Consider the following 22,943-nt stretch of genomic DNA (forward strand, 5'->3'; position numbering starts at 1 on the left):
ACAGAGGTATGCAACTGTACGCTGTCCTCAGCATGGGCCACAAGATCTGCACTCAGCTGTATATTAAATGGGGACGAAGGGCACAAACGACATGTGGCTGATTAGTAAATGTTTTCAGGACATCTTGATGAGTGTTACTGGCTTGCACAATAAAATATCACTGTACAGGCAGCTTTCGGTACAGTCATGAGTAAGGGCCAGTAACAGCACTGCGTTTGGCTCGCCTGGGGATCATACTGCACAAGCCATGATGCTCACTGTACAGCAGCCCTCTGCACTGTGATAATACTGCTCTCCACTATTAACAGGATTTGTAGTAACCCTGGCCCAGGCACTAGCCCTGCAGCTGTGATGCAGCAGCATATAACGCTCTTCTGGAGAGAGAAACAGCCAGTGAGAAGGCAGCTTGAGCTGGGGACGGGGCTCAGAATCTACCCAAAGGGGGCAGTTGGAAAAAGCTATTAGAGAAAGTGAAGAATCAAGATGCTGAGCTAGGAATGAACTGGTGCTGAGGGTGGAGGTCAGGTGATAAAGTACGAGAAGAGAAGAATAAAAGCAGGGGACTGGGAAGTGAGAAGGGGGGAAGAAGGAAAATAGGAAAGGTTTCAGGTCAGGAGAAGCAGAAAAAAACAGACCTGGGTATGTGAGCAGACACGATTAGAGAAAGGAAATAGAGGGAAATAAAATCTACAGACATACTGGACAAAGAGTACCAAGGAAATATAATTGGTTGAAAAGGGAAGTGATCAAAAGCTGTGTCAGATGAAAACAGACCCTGAAAACAGTAAATGAGAAGCCCACCTGCAAAGGACCTAAAGTACATGAACAGAGAGAATGACTTTGAACATCAGTGAAGGAATAAAGGTGCAAAATGCACAAATGAGGGCCCACTGGTGAAGAAACCCGCTTATGGATAAACCCAGTGAAAAGAGGCACAACCACAGGAATGTCGAATCTAAGAGGCACTTCAAGCCGAAGAGGACCAAAGAACAGGACAGCAAGAGTGGAGCTGGACTTACAGCCAAGCAGAGGAAAAGTTGATTCTTCTCTGAAGTGACACAGTCTATTGTTCAATAATCTTTGTTCTTGATAATGACAATGTATGTGGTATTAACTGCACAGAGTAAAGAAGAGTATCATGTACAAACTTGCAAAGGTTAATGTGTTGGTAACATATAGTTTATTATTATTATAAGTAGTAAGTACTTTGCAATGTTATATATTATTTATACTCCTGAAATTTTTGGGGGGTTTTCCCTTATAAAGTTCTAAAAATTTAAAATTATCCCTTTTGTCTTGGTTTTCCCCTGCCTCTCCTCACAGTTAGCATAGCCTAACCCTAACCGGGTGTTTGCAAGGGTCTTATCAAAAGTCCAGTGCCAACAAGGACTGGGTTTGTTTGTGATTTTGCCTCCATTTTTTCTTTGCATGCAGCTGCCCACTAATGACTGTGAGGTTCAGGGATGAAGAGAATTAATTGAAGTGGGAAATTTGTTCCATGTTCACTCCAATTAGTTCCACAGCAATTTTGCCCAATACAGTATGTTTCCTTTTAGCATGTGGGATTCTCTGAGTCTGAGTAATTTACTCTATGAGTTTCATTTTTTCTCATTATATTAGAATTCAGTAAATGTGGTGATCCCAAAACTGACCTAGGGATAATTTGCTGAAGCCAAAGCACTCAGGATTTTTCCAGCCCTAATCCCTGTTCAGAATTCAAGGAAAGGTTTCCATATCATAACCTAAATAAGTCTGGCTCTCTTCTGCAGCTATTCAATGGAAACATCTGATCAATTATTCAAGAAGGGATTAAGAAGATTAAAGTATTAAAGCATAAAAGAAAACATCATACTTACTTGTGGAGTGAAGTGATTCTTCTCAGAGCACTCTGAATTATCGCGCCAAATATCTGTTGAATTCTCTTCTGTTTGCCAGATTCCCTGGTCCAAGCAGACTCTGTATACATTTCCTGCACTTCCTGAAAGTAAACAGAGCTTCAGTCTGAAAGGTCAAGACATATATTTAATTTTTCATGTGCTTTACAAATTTCACCCTTTCAGCAAAGCTAGGGAAACCCCATTAGAGAAATCTTTGCTTTGGACTTTGATGATTCTTTGTAATGTCTATGTGGGAGAAAATCATAGAAACTTAGTTTATGAATATATTCTCAAAAGAAATTCCCATAATTTCCCCAGTAGTTTCAAAAAGCAAATATAGTGAGTACATCAAAAAGATAAAATTACATTTCAGATAATTCTTTCTTCATCCTTTAGATTCTTAATCTGAACACTTCCTTTTACATACAGACAATAAATTTCATACCACCACCAGAACTCTGGGCAAAGAAGATGATTTAGTAATTAAATAACCATCCTGTCATGCTCTGGCACATCAGCTTACGGTGCCCTATCACAGAATGTAGGGGCTAGATCCTCAGCTGGTGTGAAATGGTGTAGCTCCATTGGCACAGGGGAGTATGGGGAGCAGAAGGCCCGGCTGAGGAAGGTGCAAGGGGATGTGATGTAGCAGAGAAGGAGAATCTGATAGGAAAGGGAGGGAAAAATGTGGGGAAGTTAATTTAGGGGACAGGTAGGGGCAAAAAACTGTTTGGGAGCATGGCTAGGGAATGGGAGTGGGACATCTGCCTAGTCTGTGTAGCAAGTGGGGGTGACAAGGGGCTATGGAGTGGCTGCTACACACACCACAGGAATAAGGAAGGGTTTGTGGAGTCCCTTCGAGCTGTGAATAGAAGCTGCAGCTTTGTGTGTGTGCTGAAGGTTGAATTTTGATTGTGAGCTGATCCCATACAAACCAGGGGCAGGCAGCTTCCCCCAATGAGGAAAGAAATCAGAAGGCAGTCAAAAATGTGATTTTTCAAAAATCTCATGATTTTAGGCATCTGACTTGTGATCTTGGGGTTGGCAGTGGTGGGGAGCTATGCAAGATCCAGATACACCTGCAGAGGAGCTTGTGCCATTTGAAAATATACCCATGCTAGGAGGCCCCTCCATCCCCAGGGGAAAGACGGAGGCTGGGCCATATTGGAAAACAGATGTTCCCTGAACATGATGGCCAGTGCAGCAATGAAAGAAGCAGGGTGAGAATGGAGCAGCCCTCTAAGCATCCTCTTAAAAGGCCAAGAACCACCTTAAAGCAGAGGTGTCCGACTTTGTCAGCTTGGGGGCCAAGTGTTATTAATCATACAATTTATGGGCCCACAGTCACTGCTGTGGAGTGGATCTCTGCCTAGTTCTTCTGTTTCCTTACAGATGGCTAAGAAGCACAAAAGAACCAGAAACTTCCCACAAGTCTGCTTTTGGGTATCCCCTGGCCTAGCTGAATCTACAGTGGGCATAGAGTTGGCAAAATTCACTCTTGTACCTCATTCCTGGAGCAGCTCCTGGAGCAGAGGCAGAGGCAAGGGCAAGGACAGGTGAAGGAGTGGGGAGGGGTATGTCGGATGCTGGAAGAATGAGTAGTTGGATTGTGCTGTGCCCCAGCTATTCCAAGCCACGATGGGTACATTTACATGGAAATTAAAAACCCACAGCTGGTCCATGACACTGACTTGGGCTCCTGGGGCTCATACTAAGGGGCTGTTTAATTGTAGTGTAGACGTTCAGGCTCAGGATGAAGCCCAGTCTCTAGGACCCTGTGAGGTGGGAGAGTCCCAGGGCTCGGGGTACAGCCCAAGCCAGAACATCTACACTACAATTAAATGGTCCCTTAGCCCAAGCCCTGCGAGCCCAAGTCAGTTAGCAAGGACCAATTGTGGGTGTCTAATTGCAGCATAGACCTACTCTGTGATCCTTTGCCAATGGAAGCAAATTAGAACCAGCCCCAGGCTGCTCTTGCCAGGTCAGGCGGGCAGGGAACTTTAACTGTCTGTTATGTCCCAGCTTCTCCTTTTCTCCAACCTTTTGAGCTGCCCAGGAGTGTGTGGGGAAGGGGAGTAGTCTTTGCTAGGGGCCCTTAGGCTCAGGCAGAGCAAGTTGAGCTCCTGCCCTGCTCCTCCTTGGAAGCAGGAAATGGAACCATTAGATCTACTCTCCTCTCACCCCTGCAATGCAGTAAATAGTCAGCGGGGCAGTTGCTGAGCAGTAGGGAGGACCAGCTGTGGCTTAGAATGTTCCTAGTGCTGCAGGAGAGGTGGTGGGAGGCAGCTCGGAGGTGGTGCTCAATATCCCCACCTTGTATTGTTGGGGCTGGTTCAAACAGGTCAGTTTAAAAGTTGCAAGGCACCTTTTTCAGTTCTTGTCAAATAAAATGTTCTTGTCATAAGGCATGGCTGCCCCATAGTGCCCAATGGTGGCTGAGCATGGCACTGCAGGTGCTCCCTGCCTCAGTTTCCCATCACTATGGTTTTCTGACACTCCCAAGGATTCATGTGCCTCAGCCCTTCAGCTGGGTCACTGTGAGAGTTTAATCACCTTCTGGAGGTAAAAAAAAAAGTCCAAGCAAAACATTCTTTTACTCTCCTTGGGCCCTCTTTAGCTCACCCTCTGGTGCCAGTTCCCACACCCTTCAGGGTTATCTTTAAGTTACTCTGGCATAGAGCCCTGACTTCCAGGCTCTTTCCCCAGAGTCCTTCTCAAAGTCTCAACCCCCATCTGGGCTACAGCACTAACACCTAGGCTGATTCCCTGCAGTCCCTCCAGCCTCTACTCCAAGGTCTTCCATGAAAGCCCAACTTGCTCCTGTTCCTCACTGATGCTGAGTTCCCTCAGTCCTTTTATGAGACACAGGTGTTTCAGGCAGTCACCTGACCACAACTAGTCCTATCCCTTAAGCGGGGAGGCAGGCAATTATGGCACAGGCAGGGCTGACCAGCCCTCAGCCTCCAGGCCCTCATGAGGCTGGCAATCCAGTAACACTTCTTCTCACCACAGCTGCCCTTGAGGGCCACAGTTTAGAGCCATAGATTGAACACCCTGGCCTTCAGTTACCCCCACAGGATTCCCTGAGGGCCAAGGAAACTGCTGGGGGAAGGGTCAGCATCATGACAGCATTTAGGGGGAAAGGAGTTAGGAGGGTTCTTAAAGTGTTTCTTAAAAGTCAATACCCCAAAGTGACTTTTTGGCCTTAAAGTGACTGAAACGTAACAAAGAGGGGTGGGGAAGGGTGCAGGCAAGGTCACTGCTCATCCTCACAGGGCTTGAAGCACGTTGCAGTGGGATGACTTTGGTGGCTAGCCAGGAAGGAGGTGATGTAGAATAGCCCCAAGCAACCCCCCAGGCAATTCCAGGACAGTAGAGCCTGAGCTGACAACTCCCTCCTGCAATGAAGATTCCTGATATGAATCTTGTAAAAAAAGAGAAATCACATTACCATTTTCCATCCAGGGTAAATATGAAGGACAAGGAACAGACACATTTCCTGGAAGTGAATAAGGCCAGCAAACAAATTGATCAAATGTCCCATTGCAATATATTCCTGTAGAGAGAGAAAGAACTAATGTTTAGTTTTGAATAAAGATTATTCAGGCAGCTGGTAACCATGGAGACTGTGGTACGTGCCTGACTCCAGGCAGCCTGTAAGCACAGGGATCCATTATATATAGAATGGAGGCCATGGTTATAGCATGGGGGTTGTATCCTGGAAAGCAGTGACTCTGAGAAAGTCTTATGGGTCATAGTGGACAAACAATTCAACAAGAGCTCCCAGTGTGATACTGTGGCAGAGGGCTAATGCAATGCTTGGATGTATAAACAGCCAGGGAGTAGTGAGTAGGAGTAGTAGGGAGTTGTTTTTATCTTTGTACATGGCTTTGATGAGACCAGTGCTGCTATATTGCACTCAGTTCTGGTGTCCACATTTTTAAAAGGATGTTGAAAAATTAGAGAGGAAGGAGATTTCCAGAGAAATAATTCAAGAATTGGAAAAAATGTTATAGTGAGACTTAAGGAGCTTGGCGTGTTTAGCTTGTAAAAAAATCAAGAGGGAACTTGATCCTGGTGTGTAAGTACCCTCATAGGAAGAAAAATTCCTGGTTAATAAATAGCTCTTCGATCTAGTGGAGGAAGGCAGAACGAGAATCAGTGGCTGGGAGCTAAAGCCAGATAAACTGAAATTAGAAACAAGGCACAACATTATGTCAACAGTGAGGATTATTAACCACTGGAAGAAACTACAAGTGATATGGTAGATTCTTAATCTGTTGGTGTGTTTAGATCATAGAATCGTAGAACCATAAGGTTAGACGCATGGATGGAGCGTGAAGCTTCCCCTTGGGCAGGCTAGCCCCCTGCTCACTGCTCTCAACCCCTGCACCCATGACCTCAGCCAGGGCAAGAGGGGGCTGAGAGCTTGGTGGGGGACACGGAGAGGGGCTGAGAGCTCAGGCCCGGCTGGGGTCGAGCTCTCAGCCCTGGCTGGGACTGAGGCACAGCTCTTGGCCCTGGCCGGAGCTCCGAGGCTGGAGCCCCTCCCACATTTGGCCCCTTCCATCTGCGGCCCCACCCATGGCCCCACCTCATTCTGCCCCTTCCCTTGCGGCCCTGCCCCCATTCCACCCATACCCCCGGTCCTGTTGCACCCCTTCCTCCTGTGGCTCTGCCCCCCTTCTTCCCCCTCTCTGCCCCTTCCCCTGAGGCCCCGCACCTCACTCACTCCTTTATGCCTCCCACATCCCCATGCTGCAGCCCAGAGACTGGAAAAGCTCTGTGGCTACAGCAGGGAGCAAGAGCTACTCTAGCCCCTGACCATGGCAGGCAGGTGGACAGGAAGATTTTTCCAGGGGTCCCAAATCAGCCAGGGCCTCTGGATATGGGCCCCATGGGCCCATGTGGTAATCCACCACTTGCCCCCCGCCCCATCAGTGCGAAGTTTGGGGAGGCTTAGCCTCCCCCAGCTTCCATTATGCGCTGACCATGATTAGAAGGGACTACCAGGGTCATCTATTTTAACCCCCTGCCAAGATGCAGGATTTCTTGTATCGAAGCCATCCAAAGCATAGGGCTCTCCAGCCTCCTTTTGAAAACCTCCCGTGAAGGTGCTTCCACGACCTCCCTAGGCGTCTGTTCCATTGTCCTGATCAAAACTGGATGCCTTTTAGGAAGATCTGCTTTAGCCAAACACAAGCTATTGGGCTCAATATTATGAAATTCCCTGACCTCTGCTCAACAGAAGGTCAGACTAAATCAGTGGTTTTCAGACTGTGGGTCGTGACCCAGCACTGCGTCATTGAATGTAAGGTAGTGGGTCACGGCGGCGGTGGCCAGCACCACCGACCGGGCCATTAAAAGTCCCATCAGTGGTGCTGCCCGGCTAAGGCAGGCTAGTCCCTACCTGTTCTGACACCACGCTGCGCCCCGGAAGAGCCAGCAGCAGGTCTGGCTCCTAGGTAGAGGGGCCACGGGGCTCCGTGAGCTGCCCCTGCCCTGAGCACCAGCTAATGGGAGCTGAGGGGAGGGGGAGGTGCCTCTGGGCAAGAGCCACACGGAGCTGCTGGTGCGCCTCTTCCTAGGAGCCGGACCTGCTGCTGGGCGCAGCGCGGTCCACGGTGCCATGACACGCAGGAAGCCTGCCTAAGCACCCACACTGCACCACTGACTGGGAGTCACCGGAGGCAAGCCCGCACCCCAACCCTGCACCCCAATCCCCTGCCCCAGTCCTGAGCCGCTCGGCAAACCTGGAGTCTCTTCCTGTACCCCAAACTCCTCATCCCTGGCCCCACCCCAGAGCCTGCACCCCCAGTCCAGAGCCCTGACCCTCTCCTGCACCCCAACCCTCTGCCCCAGCCCTGAGCCCCTCCCACACCCCAAACCCCTCATCCCCAGCTCATGGGCATCAACAATTTTCTTCAACTGGGTCACCAGAAGAAAAGTTTAAAAAGCACTGGACTAAATGATCCAATGCTCTCTCCTGGCCTTAAAATCTATTAATCTACCTTTGGAAACCTGGCAACTATAAGTACCGTTACATGTCTCTGAGCACTGTGTAACCATGGAGATCTTTTATATCTATTACTGGTCATGTGGTATCTATGGAGCCGAGCATTTTTGTCTGGACAACTGGCAGCAATTACTGTGCACCTAGTAATCGTGGACCTGTTCTCTCTGTCTGTGACCATCCAATAAGCACAGCACTGCTATGTCTGTTGGGTAACTGGTACTGGATGGGTCTTGTTACATATCTCTTTGGTATGATGGGTGCTGCTGGAGATTCCATCCAATGCTTGGTAGGATAAGTGTGGCCGGAAACACTGAACCACCAAAAGTCTCCTGCTGCAGGAAAAGTGGTGTCTGGACATCTGCGCTGGGGTATACATAGGGGCTAAAGTTCATAAAATGATTTTCAAGGAGTAGTTGTCAAATTATAATGGGGTTCTGGCAGCCATTGGGTCCATAGCCCTTAAAGGGGGACGGGACCATCCTAACAGAGTTTACTGATCATAGCACTTTACAAACACAAATTAAATAACTTTGACAATTTTTGGCCCAGTGAGGTAGGCATTGTTATCCCCTGGGGAAACTGATTGTGATAGGCACTAGCCTTCCTTGGGAATGGTGCCCACAGTTCTTCCCTGATGTCTCTAGCATGCATGGGGAATATGAATGATGCGTCGTTTCTGGACAGAGATCTGCTCCCCTCTGCCAGTCAGCTCTATGGGCCAATAGAGAGGGTGTGCAAGATCTTGGGCACATATGAAAGGCCCAGGATAATACAGCCCCAAAAGGGCAAGTGACTTGCTGTGATGGGGTGTCCACCCCACACAGGACTGAAAGGGGTTAAGGTGGCCAGATAGGTCTATTAACTCCAAAGGAGGAGGAGCCAGGGAGCAGGGAACTAGTTGATTGCAAGCAGGCTCAGTTGTGCAGGAACAGGTGGGACCTGTATAAAGTCAGATAGCTGGCAACAGACAGAGGATGCTGGGAAAGGGCAGTCACTCCCTGGGAAGAGGGAGTTGGTTTAGAGCTGGTATTCTCAGAGAAGGGGGGGACCAGGAAGAGTAGGAGGCAGTCCAGAGAAGGAGCAGTGAGGGCTGAGAGGGTAGAGCCCAGAACTGCTGAGCTGAGGGTCCCTGAACTGGAACCTAGAGTAGGGGGAGGGCCCAGGTCATCTTACTGGCCACTGGAGAAATGGCACAAGCAGGGCAGCACTGGAGAAGACTGCCTGGGACCATTTGCATGCCATAGAAGGACCTTGGGTCACCCTGGAAGGGGGAAACACAGATGGTAACCCGGCTGGAGGGCTGAGTTATGAAGAGGATGCTGTGGTTCCTGGAGTGAGGTGGGTCCACAGGGTGAGATGAAGACAGGAGAGGCACCACTTGAAGAGCTCCTGACAAGGAGCTTCATGTACAGATGGTACTGTTATCCACATTACAGATTGCTCTAGGATTGCCCCCAGATACAGAGAGGCTGGCTTCTCAGGGCAGTCCCACCTCATGAAATAAAAAAGTGATAAGTTTTCAAGTTCAATGATTGGTTTGCTTTGGTTTCCATTTTTTAAGGCCATCTCTACAATGGAAAGTGGTGAAGATTCACATTTTTTTCTTAATGAAAATTGTTTAGTTCCCCAACTTGGAGGTATCAAGGACTATGGGTTTCTGGTTCCCAAAGGCTGGCTGTGCTGTGATCTAGCCTAGTTCTGCCTCATTAAAGTTCCAGGGACATAATCCACCAAGACATTTTAGAAGTCACGTTGTTAATGTGTTTCTCTGTGAACTACTTCAGTGATACGTTACTGCGTAGGGGATCTCTGTGTTCCAGGAAAAAACACAGATCTATCTATCTATAGCTACCTCTGCTCCCATCTCACAAAGATCTACTAGCATTAGCTCTCATTGAGCTAGCACACTAACAATAGCAGTATAGCCATGGTAGCATGGGCAGCGGTGGCATGGGCTAACAGCCATGTTCATACCCATGGGGTTCAGGAGGGTTTGCACTCAGGGTGGCTGGCCCAGGCTGCTGCTGGCTGTGCTACCGTTGCTACACTACTATTTTTAGTATGCTAGCTCAATGTGACCTTGCACAAGTATATCCATGTGAGCGGGGAATCCCACCCCTAGCCTGTAGGGTAGATGTACCCTCTCCATATGCATCAAAACCCAAACACTATGTTTCAAAGTCCAACTAAGTTTAGTAGATGACAATGTCCCATTGTTTACAAAGCATAATCACTTAGGGCATGTCTACGCTGGGGAGTTTAATTTAAAGCTTTTTGATGTGCATCAGATAATTTGCATTATGTAAGTCATATCAATAGCATGTACACACAATGCCTGTTCTATTTTCAGTTCACATACAGTGAACAGATGGTAGAAGATTGCTGCAAATTGAGGGTGTAGCATTCTTGGGGGTATCCCAGGGTCCTTTGCTTTACCACTGAGCAGCATGCATGTGGGGATTGTTTTTGCTGTGAACTGTGGGAAGACAGGCTCCTGCTCCCTGCTTTTGTGGTGGGAAGAGCAAATATACAGAGCTTCCTCGGGCTATATTACAGCGCTCAAAGCTGGATGAATTCAGCATTGGATTTTGCCCATTGCACCAACAATCTGATGATGCAGGAGCAGAAGACTATTCTATGGTAGCAGCAACTCTGGCAGCAGGAGTACAATCTGCAGTGATGGCAGCAGGTTGATGCAGAATAACGGGAAAATCTGAGCTGTTGGAATGAGGAGACCAGGTCCTGGATCACCTACACAGGGGTCAGCACCATTTCTGGGCCGAAGAAACCACCGTGGATTGGTGGGAGAGGCTCATTCTGTAGACCTGGGATGACAAGCTCTTCAGTGACAAGAGAACTTCAGGACAGGGAGGGCTATCTTTTTTTTATATCTGTGCAGAATTGGCACTGGAACTGCAGCAGCAGTGTACCAATGTGTGGTGCCCCATATCCATGGAGAAACAGGGTTGCCATTGCCATATGGAGGCTAGTCACCCCCAGAATGTTACTGGTATGTGGCCAACCAATTTGGTGTGGGGAGATTAACTGCTGAAGCCATTCTCATGCAGGTCTGCTATGCCACTGATAAGGTGCTTTCTAACCAGTTCATGCAGATGGGTAATGCTCAGGAGATTATTGATGGGTTTGCATACATTGGGTACCCAACCTGTTTTGGGGGTAATTAATGAACCCATGTGCCTAACATTTGCCTGCCCTCACCCCGTTGAGCACAGGATTTGTAAACAGAAAGAGATATTTGTCCATAGTGCTCCAAGGACCGGTGGACCACCATGGCAGGTTTACAGACATAAATGCAGCAGCATTTGGTATGGTCCACAATGCTAGAACCTTTCAGAACTCACTACTGTTCACATAAAATGGAGAAAGACTGTTTACCACCTGAAGCATTGGGGCATTATTGGCGTGGAAGTTGGTCTGGTTATTCTGGGAGATCCAATGTATGGCCTGGTGCCCTAGCTAATGAAGCTATACACGAGCTGCTGGGACAGAAGCAACATTTTAATTATTGCTTTATAGTTGCACAATGAAAGGCCGATGGCACTGTTTGTGGAATAGGTTGGAAGCTGCAGAAAAAAATTGTTCAGTATTAGAGGTGGATGTTGTGTTTTGCCCAATATTTGTGAAAGCAAGGGGGAAAGCCGGGCCGATGGGTGGGAGTCTGAGGTGTGGGGACTTGCTTGGGGGTTCAAACAGCCAGCAAGGAGCACAAACAGCCGTGGGAATGCTGTCAGGGAGGCTACTGTTTGCATTTTGAGTGCCTACCATACCAGAAAAAGTAAGCCTCTGTGTGGGGTGCATTGGGATGGAGACATTGTGAGCACTGAGGGATTGCATGTGGGTGGTTGAAATTTACTGTTCCCTACGTGCTCTTGTAAAACCCTATGAATTATTTTTTGCTGTATTTAAAGGATTCTCTGTGCTAACTGCAATGATGACCCATAATGGATGTATTGTAAATGGTGTTAATATGAAACAATAAAAAAATACAAAAATGTTAATCAAAGCAATGGAAAAATAATGTCTGTTTGGAAATACATTTAGAAAACCAGTCTTTTAAAAAGAAAAGGGGTACATGTCTATACACAAACCTTTAATGACTGCAACAGTGCACATAAAACTTAGAATGCAGCAATAAGAACATTCCAAGTGCAACAGAATGAGGAGAGGGGGAGCAGTTACAGGTGAGTATAGGCCTTGCCTCTGACTCTTCTTATCTGCACGGGTTCTGGGGCTGCGTGCCTCAGCTCAAAATTCTCAGGGGCTCTGCGGGGCTCAAAAGAGCTGGACTCCCAGGCAGAGGCACTGACTTCCCGAGGTCCCAGGGGTGCTCGACCCCCACTCCACCCCAGGCTCTGCCCTCACTTCACCCCCTCCACCAAGCTCCCACCCCACCTCGCCTCTTCCTGTCCCTACCCCACCTCCTCCCTGCCTCTTCCTGCTCCCACTCCTCCCCCTCCTCCCCAGCGCCTCCTGCACACCACTGAACAGCTGAGGGGAGAGGGGAAGGAGCTGATCCGCGGGGCTGCCGGTGGGTGCTGAGCACCCACTATCGGCGCCTATGCCAGGTGCAAATGTTCTCGGTGCCCAGAGATAGGACCTGAGAGGTGAATGGGACCTGCAGGGAGCACTGATTTTGGGATGCAGAGATTAGGAGATGCTGCTGGTGCCAGTAGCCATCATTGTCCACAGGCTGAAGAACATGTCTGGATCCCAAATTACGGGACTGCAGGGCTTTCTGGCCTAGAAGTACCAAGATTCACAGGAGGGCATTCTGGTTCAGGATAGTATCCACAAGTTGCCTCTATATCTCCGTCCTTTTCCATGCTCTCCTTCACCTTGGTAATGCTATCCTGGCCACAGCCACACTTTCCCTTGGCCATTGACATGATCTCCTGGGAAAGCATCATCTCCCTCCCTCTGGATCCTCATGTGCAGGCTTCACCTCTCAGACAGCCTGGTTCGACTCTGTGACTCAGCCATGTAAACATCTCATCCCAACTCTTCCTTTTTCTTCCCCTCAGGTTGGCTATCCTGTCAGCAATTCAGAGAGGCCCTGTCCTTGACTGTTCTGCTGTTGCAGGGTGCTGTGGGAGCAAACAAAACATCAAAACCATCATTTATTGTTCATAATCAGACAAGGCATGATAGCTTTTTTCAGTCTATATGTGTGACCGTTCCTCCCTGAGACTCTTCCCATTCTTGTGGGAACCTCAGAGATGGTAGGTAGGTATGGACTGTGGTGGGTGCCTTTGGATTTCAGTCTACTGTATCTGCTTTCATGCTCTTAGGGTGGGGGGTTGGTTGGAGCTATGTCCTGACTTTCAATGACATTACACTGAGGTGGGGGACTAGTCTTATTCAAAAAAGACAAAGGATAGACTGATGAGATATGCTGTGAAGTTGTTCCCCATGATGGTCCCCCCAGAAGCATGGCTGTAGTGGAAGGGACTTGCAAGCACTATGAGAGGACATGGGCATGGGGTTATTCCCTATAATTTGCAAAACAAACAAACAAAAACCAAGTAATTTCTCAGTCTTAGTTTCTGCTATATCTCCCCTGGAGAAAGTGAAGAGAAAAACAGATAGGGCCCTGCAATGATGGTCAGCTACATGCATGTTACAAGGCATTTGCACTTCAGTGGGGAGCAAGTATTGTTTGTGCCTTGCCTGTGCCTGCAATGTGCATTTATACCTCATGTAAATTACAAAAACTAACCAGATTTCTTTTCCTATAAGCACTATCTCAATAAATTATTGATTGTTGTACAAATACATGCTTTGGCTATTTGAATCTGGTGTGAGAGGAGGAATGGGGTACAGACTGTGACTGCCCCATGCTGGCAGATGCCATTTTGAAGCAGTACAAGGTGAAGGGTGAGTGAAAGACGGGCTCCTAACTTACATCCACCAATAAGTAATACATTGTAAAGATAGGTACTTACATGCTGACATTCCCTCCAGAGGATCTGACTCTTTGGTCTCTGCTTGGTTTAGGGCTGGGAATCCAGGTCAGCTGTTGTAGGGCGGGAATGAGGGTCTTTTGTAGCAGGACTGGGGCTGGCTTTCCAGCTGGCTGTCCTGACCCACAAAGAGATCCTAGCTGTCAGGGGGCAGCTCCTATCCAGCATCCTTCTGCTCATCCTCCCATGAGTCGAGCTGGTCATGCTTGGTAGGGGGAGGTACAGGCAGAAAGTTCAGAGTAATGCCTGGGACAGGTTGTACTGTAATTGTGTAGAACGCTATCCAGTTCTTCAAAAATGGGCAGGTCACATGTCCCCTGCCAGATTGTCTCCTTTCATCCCTCATTTCAGTATGCTTTCTCCTGAGATGATTGTTGTTTATTTGGCATTGGCTGGTGTCCTGGTTGCGACCCTTTGTGGACATCTGTTTTACAATGTCCATAAAAAGGTCCTATTCCTGTGCTTTCCCACAAGAGGTTCCTGAGCCAATGCATCTCCCCAGATGGCAATGAGATATAGTGCCTCAGCACAGCTCCAAGGAGCTGTGCGAGGCATGTTATGCGGCTTCTGGAGTGTTATTGTGGTTGCATCACCAGAATAATGATACACTGGGATTGAGGAGCAAACAGGCAATATCTGGCTCTGTGCCAATTTTTACAGGGCGACGCATTATCCAGAAAACAGGACCCCCGTGGAGGGAGGGCACACAATGGACAGGTCAGTAACAGTCAAACTGCAAAGCACTGTGGGATAGCCATTGAAAGCATGAAAAAAGTGGAGCACAGCAATCACATACACACAAACAAAAAACCAAACTATTTCAATTTGAAGCAAACCTAGTCCACTTTGCAAGAGGACTCCAGCATTCCAGACAAATGCAGAGTTAGTGTGCGGTGATAAGTTTCATTGTATGTATGCAATGTAAGCAGAGTCTGAATGAGCTCAAGTCATAAGTCACTTTGTTACTGGGGCAGGGGTACTAAAGGGTTGTTATCCTCGTTGTGTGAATCAAGGGCAGAAGAACAGTGCTAGGCATACTCTGATCGAGGGACTCAGGCTCAACTAAATTGCACTTGCTAAGCAGGTGATGTGTGTGCCAAAACCCAGTGGAGTCACGAGAGGGTGGGGACAGGTACTTGTACCTGGTGGTGTGGGTCCTGCCAAAGGCTCCGAACCACTATTTAACCCTGCATCTCTCCACAGTGTAATAACAGAGCTGATTAAGATTCAACTGAGAGTCTTGTTACACACCACAGAACTGAAATCACTGATAACCAGGTCTAAGCGTTCAGCCTGCTTTGGGACGGTGTCTCTGATGCACAAGATGGCCCAGTCCACACTGGTAGTGAGGCTACACCACTAACAGCTGAAATCACTGAGAACTGTGTTAAGTGGTGGGATCTCGAGACATCCCAAAGGGTGCGGAGCGAAGCGGCTGGCAGAATGGACTGGCAAGTGGCTGGCAGGCAGAACGGAGCAGTGAGCAGGGTGGCCAGTGGAACAACTGGTGGAGTGGTGAGTGGACGGCAGGGCGGAGTGGCAAGCTGCTGACAGGGTGGCTGATGCCAAAGCAAGCTCCTGGACAGCAGAACAAGCAAGGTGCCCCCATTCCCCACTAGGGTGGGAAGTGAGCTCACCTCTGAACTTTGGGTCTTCACTGATCAAGGACAACAGTCGTAAGCGGGTTGTGGCGGACAGAAGAAAGGAAGGGTGCATTAAAGGAACTTTTGGTTGCTGGACTTAAGAACCCGAGCCAAAAGAACCCTGCCCAACATACTGTCGGGTGGGTCTTTTGCTCATGGTTTTATGTTTATGAATCCGGCTTGTGACGTTTTCCCAAAGTAACGCCGGGTTACTTCTCTTCTCTTATTATCTCTCCTGTGCGCTTGTGAGAGGGGAAGTATTGACTCTTGGAGATGACCAGCGGATGGTATGTAATTGTCCCAGGTTACTGGGTGGGGGCCGTTTTTGTGTTGTATTGTTGAAAAGGAACCCCTAGATATTGAACTCAGCTGTTGCTGCTGTCAACTCCAACTGACAGAAGGGTTACATATGCAAATTGTTTTCAAACTAGATTAATGTCATTTCATCCAGTTTGAAACCCCGTGTGTAGACAATCTCTTAAAACAAAGCAAGATAATTGAACCAGGTATGTCATAAATCTTACACGGCTACATAAACATAAACATACTGGGTGAAATCCTGGCCCCGCTGAAGTAAATAGAAGTTTTGTCATTCACTTCAGTGGGCCAGGGTTCCATCAGTTAATCCTTTCAAGTACAAATAAATGCATGTTTCATTATGACACCTCCATTTTAATTCTCAACAAAAACAACACATATCAAAAAATCCATGATATCTTGATTTCAGTGTCCAAACATTTTCTTAAGTGTTACTGTTGAGGGAAATACGTCACATAAATGTGTACTTTCAATAGTTCTTTCCCCCCAGTAAACTGCCTATAAACACTTTTTAGTTTCACCGGGAAAACATATAACATTGACTATCTATATATATGTTTGTGCGTCTGTTTGGAAGCTGATCACTATGTGTTTTTGTATATATATTTAATGTTTTTGTTTATGTTTTGAAATTATTGATGGAAATAGTTACTTTGAGTGAGAGCTAAGGTTGTGTTACAACGAACTGTGCACTCCTTTATATTGCATAAGAATCAATGTGTTTGTCTTATGTGGACACTGTAAGATTAATACTTAGTTTTAGGGTGATCAGACATCCTGCTTTGGCCAGGACAGTCCCTTTTTTAAGCCCTGTCCCGGCTGTCCTGACTTTTTTCAAGTTGATCAGGTGGCAAGAGCAAATGGGACAAATGCCCACTTTTGTCAAGAAGTGGGGTGCAGAGGAACATATGTGGGGGGGGGCAAGTGGTGATGCCAGCTATGCATGGGGGGGAGGGGCAGGCAGGGCTCAAGCGAGCAGCGACACCAACCTCACATGCTGGTGGGGGAAGAGGAGTGCTCGAGCCAGGGGCTCAGGCCAGCCCCACATGTCGGGGGGCCCTCAGGCGAATGACTCGGGCCAGCCCCATGTGCGGGGGCGGTCAGGGGAGGGCACAGGTTAGCTCCACACAATGTCCCATTTTCCCTTTGGGAAATATGGTCACCCTCCTTAGTTTATTATTAATAGTCGTTGTAGTAGTAGCGTGCAGAGACCCCACTGTGCTAGGACTCTGTACAAAGAGACATTCCCAGCTCCAGAGAGCTGAATCTGTACACACTGTAATCAGTGGAAAATCTCCTGCTGACTTAAGTGGGATCAGGCTCAGGACTTGCATAGACAAGAAACAGAAGGATGGAGATGAAGGGATACAACACAGAGTGATCATTGACGGGTGGCAAACCTCGTTAGTTCAGTGGGTTCTAACTGCTTTGCTTAATTAGGGTCATTTATAAATCCCAACATCTGGAAATTCATCTCGCTCCAAAGTTATCCAGCATTTGTCTGGGGCTGTGAACAATTTGCTGAGTTTCAAGCTGATTTCACTTCTTTTTTTGGCTAAGCAACACTAAGGTCTTAAACATAACTCGATGGCATTCCTCTGTTTGTCTATTTATAGTAGGCCTTTCTGGCCTTAAATCTTGAAATATATGAATAAAAACATACCTCTGCAATATGGTTCAATAAATTTCTATTTACCCCTTTAGTATGGTTATTTTGAAATGTTACCCCATTTTTAGTCAGGTTTCTTACCAGTTTCTACTGCAGATTCTTGTAACTTTTTCAAACAATCTTTTTTATACTTAAGCCACTTCGTCGTCGTTTTCTGCAGCAGAGAACCTAAGACCTGCACATACAGAAAATATTGTAAATGAAGAAACTGAGTTTGAACTTTGTATTTTTCTAGGTGGGATAGTTTTCTGCTACTTTAACAGTTGAAATAAGTAATATAAAAAATTCAAGAGTTGTCACTTTTTCTCTGGCCAAGCGATATGTTTTACACTCCTATGTTCTCCCCCATGCCACACATTTTTGTCAAACTTCCAACTGGACACTGAATATATCACCTCGACAGAGCCATGCTGTCCAAGTTGTGTGCTATGACTCATAAATCCTGAAACATTTTCAAGCCGTTAACAATTGGATTATACGCAGAGGTTGATTAATCGTTGTTGAATATTTATGTTTTCACTGGATTATTTGATTGATATGACTGGAAATAATTCATGGGACTGTTTGTTTATTAGTATATTTTACAGATTGTCAAGGATGCCCGGAGCATTGGCTGAGAGCTCTTTCATTGCAGTTTAATATAATTGTGAAGAAATAAATAAGTAATACCATTTTGTTAACGTCACCTTTAAAGAGGTAAATCCCTTCCCAGCATATCCCTCCGAGACTCCAGACACTAATCCTTGTTTCAGCAGACCTCCCCGGCAACCCCTCAGTATCCCTGTTTCAAGTAAGGCAATTGAAAAACTAGCAAAGACTCATCTCCATTTTCATAGATTCCAAGGCCAGAAGGGAGCATTGTGATAATCTAGTCTGACTCCCTGTATAACACAGGACATAACATAACATAAGAATGGTCATACTGGGTCAGAACAATAGCCCATTGAGCCCAATATCCTGTCTTCTGACATTGGCAGATTCCAGATGTTTCAGAGGGAATGAACCGAACAGGGCAATTATCAAGTGATCCACCCCCTGTCATCGATTCCCAGTTTCTGGCAGGTGGAGGTTTAGGAACACCCAGATGATAGGTTGCATCCCTGACCATCTTGGCTAAGAGACATTGATGGACCTATCCTCCATTAACTTATCTCATTCTTTTTTGAACCCAGTTAGTTATACTTTTGGCCTTCACAACTTCCCCTGGAGATGGTTTCCATAGGTCAGCTGTGCATTGTGTGGAGAAATACTTCTTTTTATTTGTTGAAAACTTATTGCCCATTAATTTAATTGGTGACTCCTGGTTCTTGTGTTATATGAAGGCATACTCCTTATTCACTGTCTCCACACCATTCCTGATTTTATAGACCTCTACCATATCTCCCCTGAATTATCTCTCTTCTAAGATGAACAGTCTCAGTCTTTTTAATATTTCCTTATATGAAAGATGTTCCACACCCCTAATATTTTTGTTGCTCTTTTCTCCACCTTTTCTAACTCTGATATCTTTTTTCAGATGGGGAGACCAGAACTGTATGCATTATTCAACGTGTGGGGGTACAATGGATTTATATAGCGGCATTATATTTATTGTCTTATTACCTCTCTCCATTGTGAAAATGGACCATTTATTCCTACCCTTTGTTTCCTATCTTCCAGCCACTCACTGATTCATGAGAGGGCCTTTCCTCTTATCCCAGGACTATTTACTTTGCTTAAGAGCTTTTGGTGTGGGACCTTGTCAAAGGCTTTATATATTCACTGGATCACCCTTGTCCACATGATTGGATTTTGGAACAGCTGCCCCTGGCGTGGAAAGGACTTTCCCTGCTGTGTTCCTTTCCTGTGCACACCTTTTCTTGGCCAGAGCTGCCTGCAGAGCAGACTCCATCTTGGCCACAAGGGCACTAAAGTTACATATACAAAAACAAGTGGAGAGTTTAAGATGACGAGTTGATCCAACAAATGGGTGGAGCAAAAGTAACAAGGCTACAACTGCTTTTCCAATGCCCCTATTCCTGGAAGGAACTCCCTGTAAACATCCACAAAACCATCCTCCTTCAAACCCACCTCTGCAGAGATGCCTGCAAGATACCTGATAACAGTTAGGCATTTTGTGAATGTTCTGGATGGGGGCCTGAAGGCCTTGGGTCCAGGTACGTGGCTGCAGTACATGCTCACAGTGCAGGGTTCTCATCTGGCAGCCAGGCAGCCTGCTCTCATAGCTCGTGGTTATCTGTGGTGTGCTGTGCCAGTTAGGCCCACGGTGCCATGTTTTCATCATAGAGCCGTGCTCTTGCTTGTGCCGAGCTTGGGTCTCTGTTGCAAGCTGCAATACTTGGACTCGAAGCTGGGGAGCTCCTCCTGGGAGCAGTCAACCTGTACAGGTATTTCCAGTACCCTCCAGGGCATGCTGGGCAAGGAGTGGCCTTCACTGTGAGCTAGGCTGGCCAAGGCAAACTGTCAGCATCCTGTGAAGTGCAGTTGGGACCAAGGGTTGGAGTCAGGTTATACCTGAGGCTGAGTAGTGGAGGAGCTTATCATCAAGTTCTAGGCTGGGGTTAATATCAAGGATCAGAGTTCGATAAAGGTTTCAAGGTCTGAGTCAAGAAACAAGGTCCAAGTCAAGCTGAGGTCTAAACCAGGAGTTCAAGAGCAGGAATGGCCATGACAGCTACAGAAAATCCACACTGTTGCCTGGACAGTTCCCAGAATGACCCTTGTGTTTATATAGGGCAGGGAGCCAATCAGGAGCCATAGGGCTGCTGCCTGTCAGACCCCTTGAGGCAGGACTTTCTGTGGTCTGTGTCAGCAGTGGGGCAAGGGGAGAGGAGTGTGAGCTGGTTACAGCTGCTGGTGGGTGGCAGCATGGAGGTGTTTGTTGCCTAGCTGCTCTGCAGGCCTGGGTTTAAGGACACTCTGTGCCTTACACCACTAAAACACAAACTATCAAAATATACAAAGTCAATATCCTTAAGTCAAACTCTCTAAGTTCTCAAGCAGCATTTTGCTTACTTAGCCTATCTGTAAATTTAGATTATTACTGATGGAAATATTTTTTCATTGGTTTGTGTGCGTACAGTAAAATCAACTTTTACTGACATTTACTGATAAAAATCTAATTCTTCCAAACCTACTCCTAATCCATGGGTCAAGGCTGCTGATAAATCTAATATCGGCATGGATGCTTGATCTTTATTTATCCACTGCCAGGAGAAGATCATCAGTCATTGTAATGAGACCAGTCTCTATGCCAAGCCCTGGTAGATATCCTGTCAGAGGCCAAGAAACCAGAGGCATCCAGAAACTCCAAGGACACTTGCCATGACCTTTCTTACAATCATAACCAAGAACAAACAATTTGATGCTGGTCAGTTATTGTCCAGCTCGTCATCATCAAGAGATGGTTTCTGGAAGGGAGGCTGAACATAAGCTTCCTTTAAAGCAGCAGTCCTTACAGTGAAGAGGCACCTTTCAGTTTTCCAAGGAAAATCCATTTCCATTTGGCTGAGTTGAATGCTTCTGAAAAATTGCCATTTGCACATATACAATGTACGTTGTCTGGGTTGCGAACAGTTTTGGTGAAATGCCAAAAGCTGATAGGCTGCACTGCACACATGTCTGGTCTTCAGTGTGCTGTAGACTCCACTCCTGACTGACGGCTAAGTGCTCCTCAGGGAAACCCAGGATTTATAATCCTGATCAGAAGGTCCCATCCGCACAGCAACGCCTAAATACCTTTAAAAATCTGGGCCAAAGTAACTGAGATCCAGAAGATTGTGTGAGTCCACACAAGTAGCCTCCTGGGGACATATCTGTATCTTATCCATTAGATTCAGAGCATGTTAGAACAACATAGCAGATCTATTGACTGTCTGTAATGTTTGTAAAACAGGAATAATAGTTGTTAAAACCTATCTCTTAAATGGGGCTTCTCATTCATACCCACCTTTGCAAAGTTTCTGTGTGATTTTCATTTCTTCAGTGTGTGCTGAGGGATAATAGCGTTGTTGAATGGAAAGGAGTGTGTCAGAAAGGGTTGGTGTTGTCATAATGGCAGTGAGTTAATGCTTAGAAAATGATTTTGTTCTGGGTGTGAATATTGCCTTAAGATATCCTTGCTTTTTAGTGTTTCTTTCTCAGGAAATACCCATCAGCAACCATAACTCTCAATTAAGGAAGTTTTTTTAATGTGAATTTCCAAATCCCCCAGAATTATTGTATGCAAATAAGATTTTTAATGAGCCAGGACTGGAGACTGGTTGAAGGTTTTGAGAGAGGGTCTAAAAGAAAAGTGGAGGTGCAGTGCTGAGCGCTCCAGCTTCCTCTGTCTTGTGCTAAAAGCCTGCCAGCATGAAAGCTTTCAGTGCTAGACAGAGGGGATTTGAGCTTTCTTTTCTGGGAGCATGAAGTTTGAAATAGCTCAGAGAGGACTGTTTCCCCAGCTCCTTGTTTTCCCCAGCACTGCTCCCAGGCCAGCTTCAGGCTCATGACTGTGAGCCGCCCATACTTTAAATCCCCTGGAGTGGAAAGACTAATTATTCTTCACATGATGGACTTGTAAGATAAGGAGAGAATATTTATAAGAGCCATGAGAAAGGAATGTTTGTTTCCAGGACAAAAAACATCTTGGCTTTTCCCTGATGTGGGCCCCAAAATGCAGGCGACCAGGAGAGATTCTTGGGACAACCACTGGTCAGTGAACTTCATCTTAAGAGGCAAGTAAATGGAGATGACGCATTCGTAGAAAAAGCGGCTCCATTTAATTGACACAAGTTTGGTTTACAATAAACAAACAGGGGTAAATGACCAAGGAAATACAGGGAAAGCTCTCAGAACTGCTACCTGGATCCTCTCTAGTCCCAGCTGTCACTGCACATGCTGAGAAAGAGGTTCTGGACAGCACCCACCACAGAAGGGGCAGGACGTTTAAAGGTACAAGGACACAGATTCATCACATTTTCTGATTCGGTTGCAAGCTTTCATATATAGAGAAATTGAAACAGCAGTAGCTGGTAACTGTTGACAGCATAAACTTCTGTGAGACACATGACTTAGTGCTGAATGACATTCTGATTAAAAGAGTAGCACTATACAAAATCAGTGCAGCATATACTAAATATATTAAACAGCCTCCTAAGCTATAGATCTCAAAAGGTAATTGTAAATCTGGAGTCATCATCCAATGAGGGTTTTTTTAGTTGAGTTCCCTCGGGATCTGCGCTTGACCTAATGCTAGCCAATATCTTTATCAATGATTTGGAAGAAAACATAAAATCATTAGTGGTGAAGTTTGCAGGGGACACAACTTGTGGTGGAGTGGTCCATAATGATAAGCACAAGTCAGCTACAAAGAGCAATGTGAAAGCTGGGTTCATTTGAACAATAGTCATTTTAATACTCCCAGGAGCCAGGAATGCAGGTTACACCTCTGGGACA

General features: G+C 46.5%; 1 protein-coding gene across 1 annotated transcript in view; it reads right to left on the reverse strand.

Annotated features, from left to right (window-relative positions):
• GLP2R (glucagon like peptide 2 receptor) overlaps positions 1-22,943 on the reverse strand; it is a 122,190-nt gene that overhangs the window by 96,114 nt on the left and 3,133 nt on the right. The window contains exons 2-4 of the mRNA XM_084647601.1: positions 17,586-17,679; positions 5,329-5,433; positions 1,857-1,978 (exon numbers count right to left, since the gene is read on the reverse strand). Of these exons, the coding sequence (XP_084503727.1) occupies positions 1,857-1,978; positions 5,329-5,433; positions 17,586-17,679 (321 nt within the window). The remainder of the gene's footprint in view (positions 1-1,856; positions 1,979-5,328; positions 5,434-17,585; positions 17,680-22,943) is intronic.

This window comes from Lepidochelys olivacea, assembly GCF_965140295.1.
Source record: "Lepidochelys olivacea isolate rLepOli2 genome assembly, chromosome: 14".
NCBI classification, from domain to species: domain Eukaryota; kingdom Metazoa; phylum Chordata; order Testudines; family Cheloniidae; genus Lepidochelys; species Lepidochelys olivacea.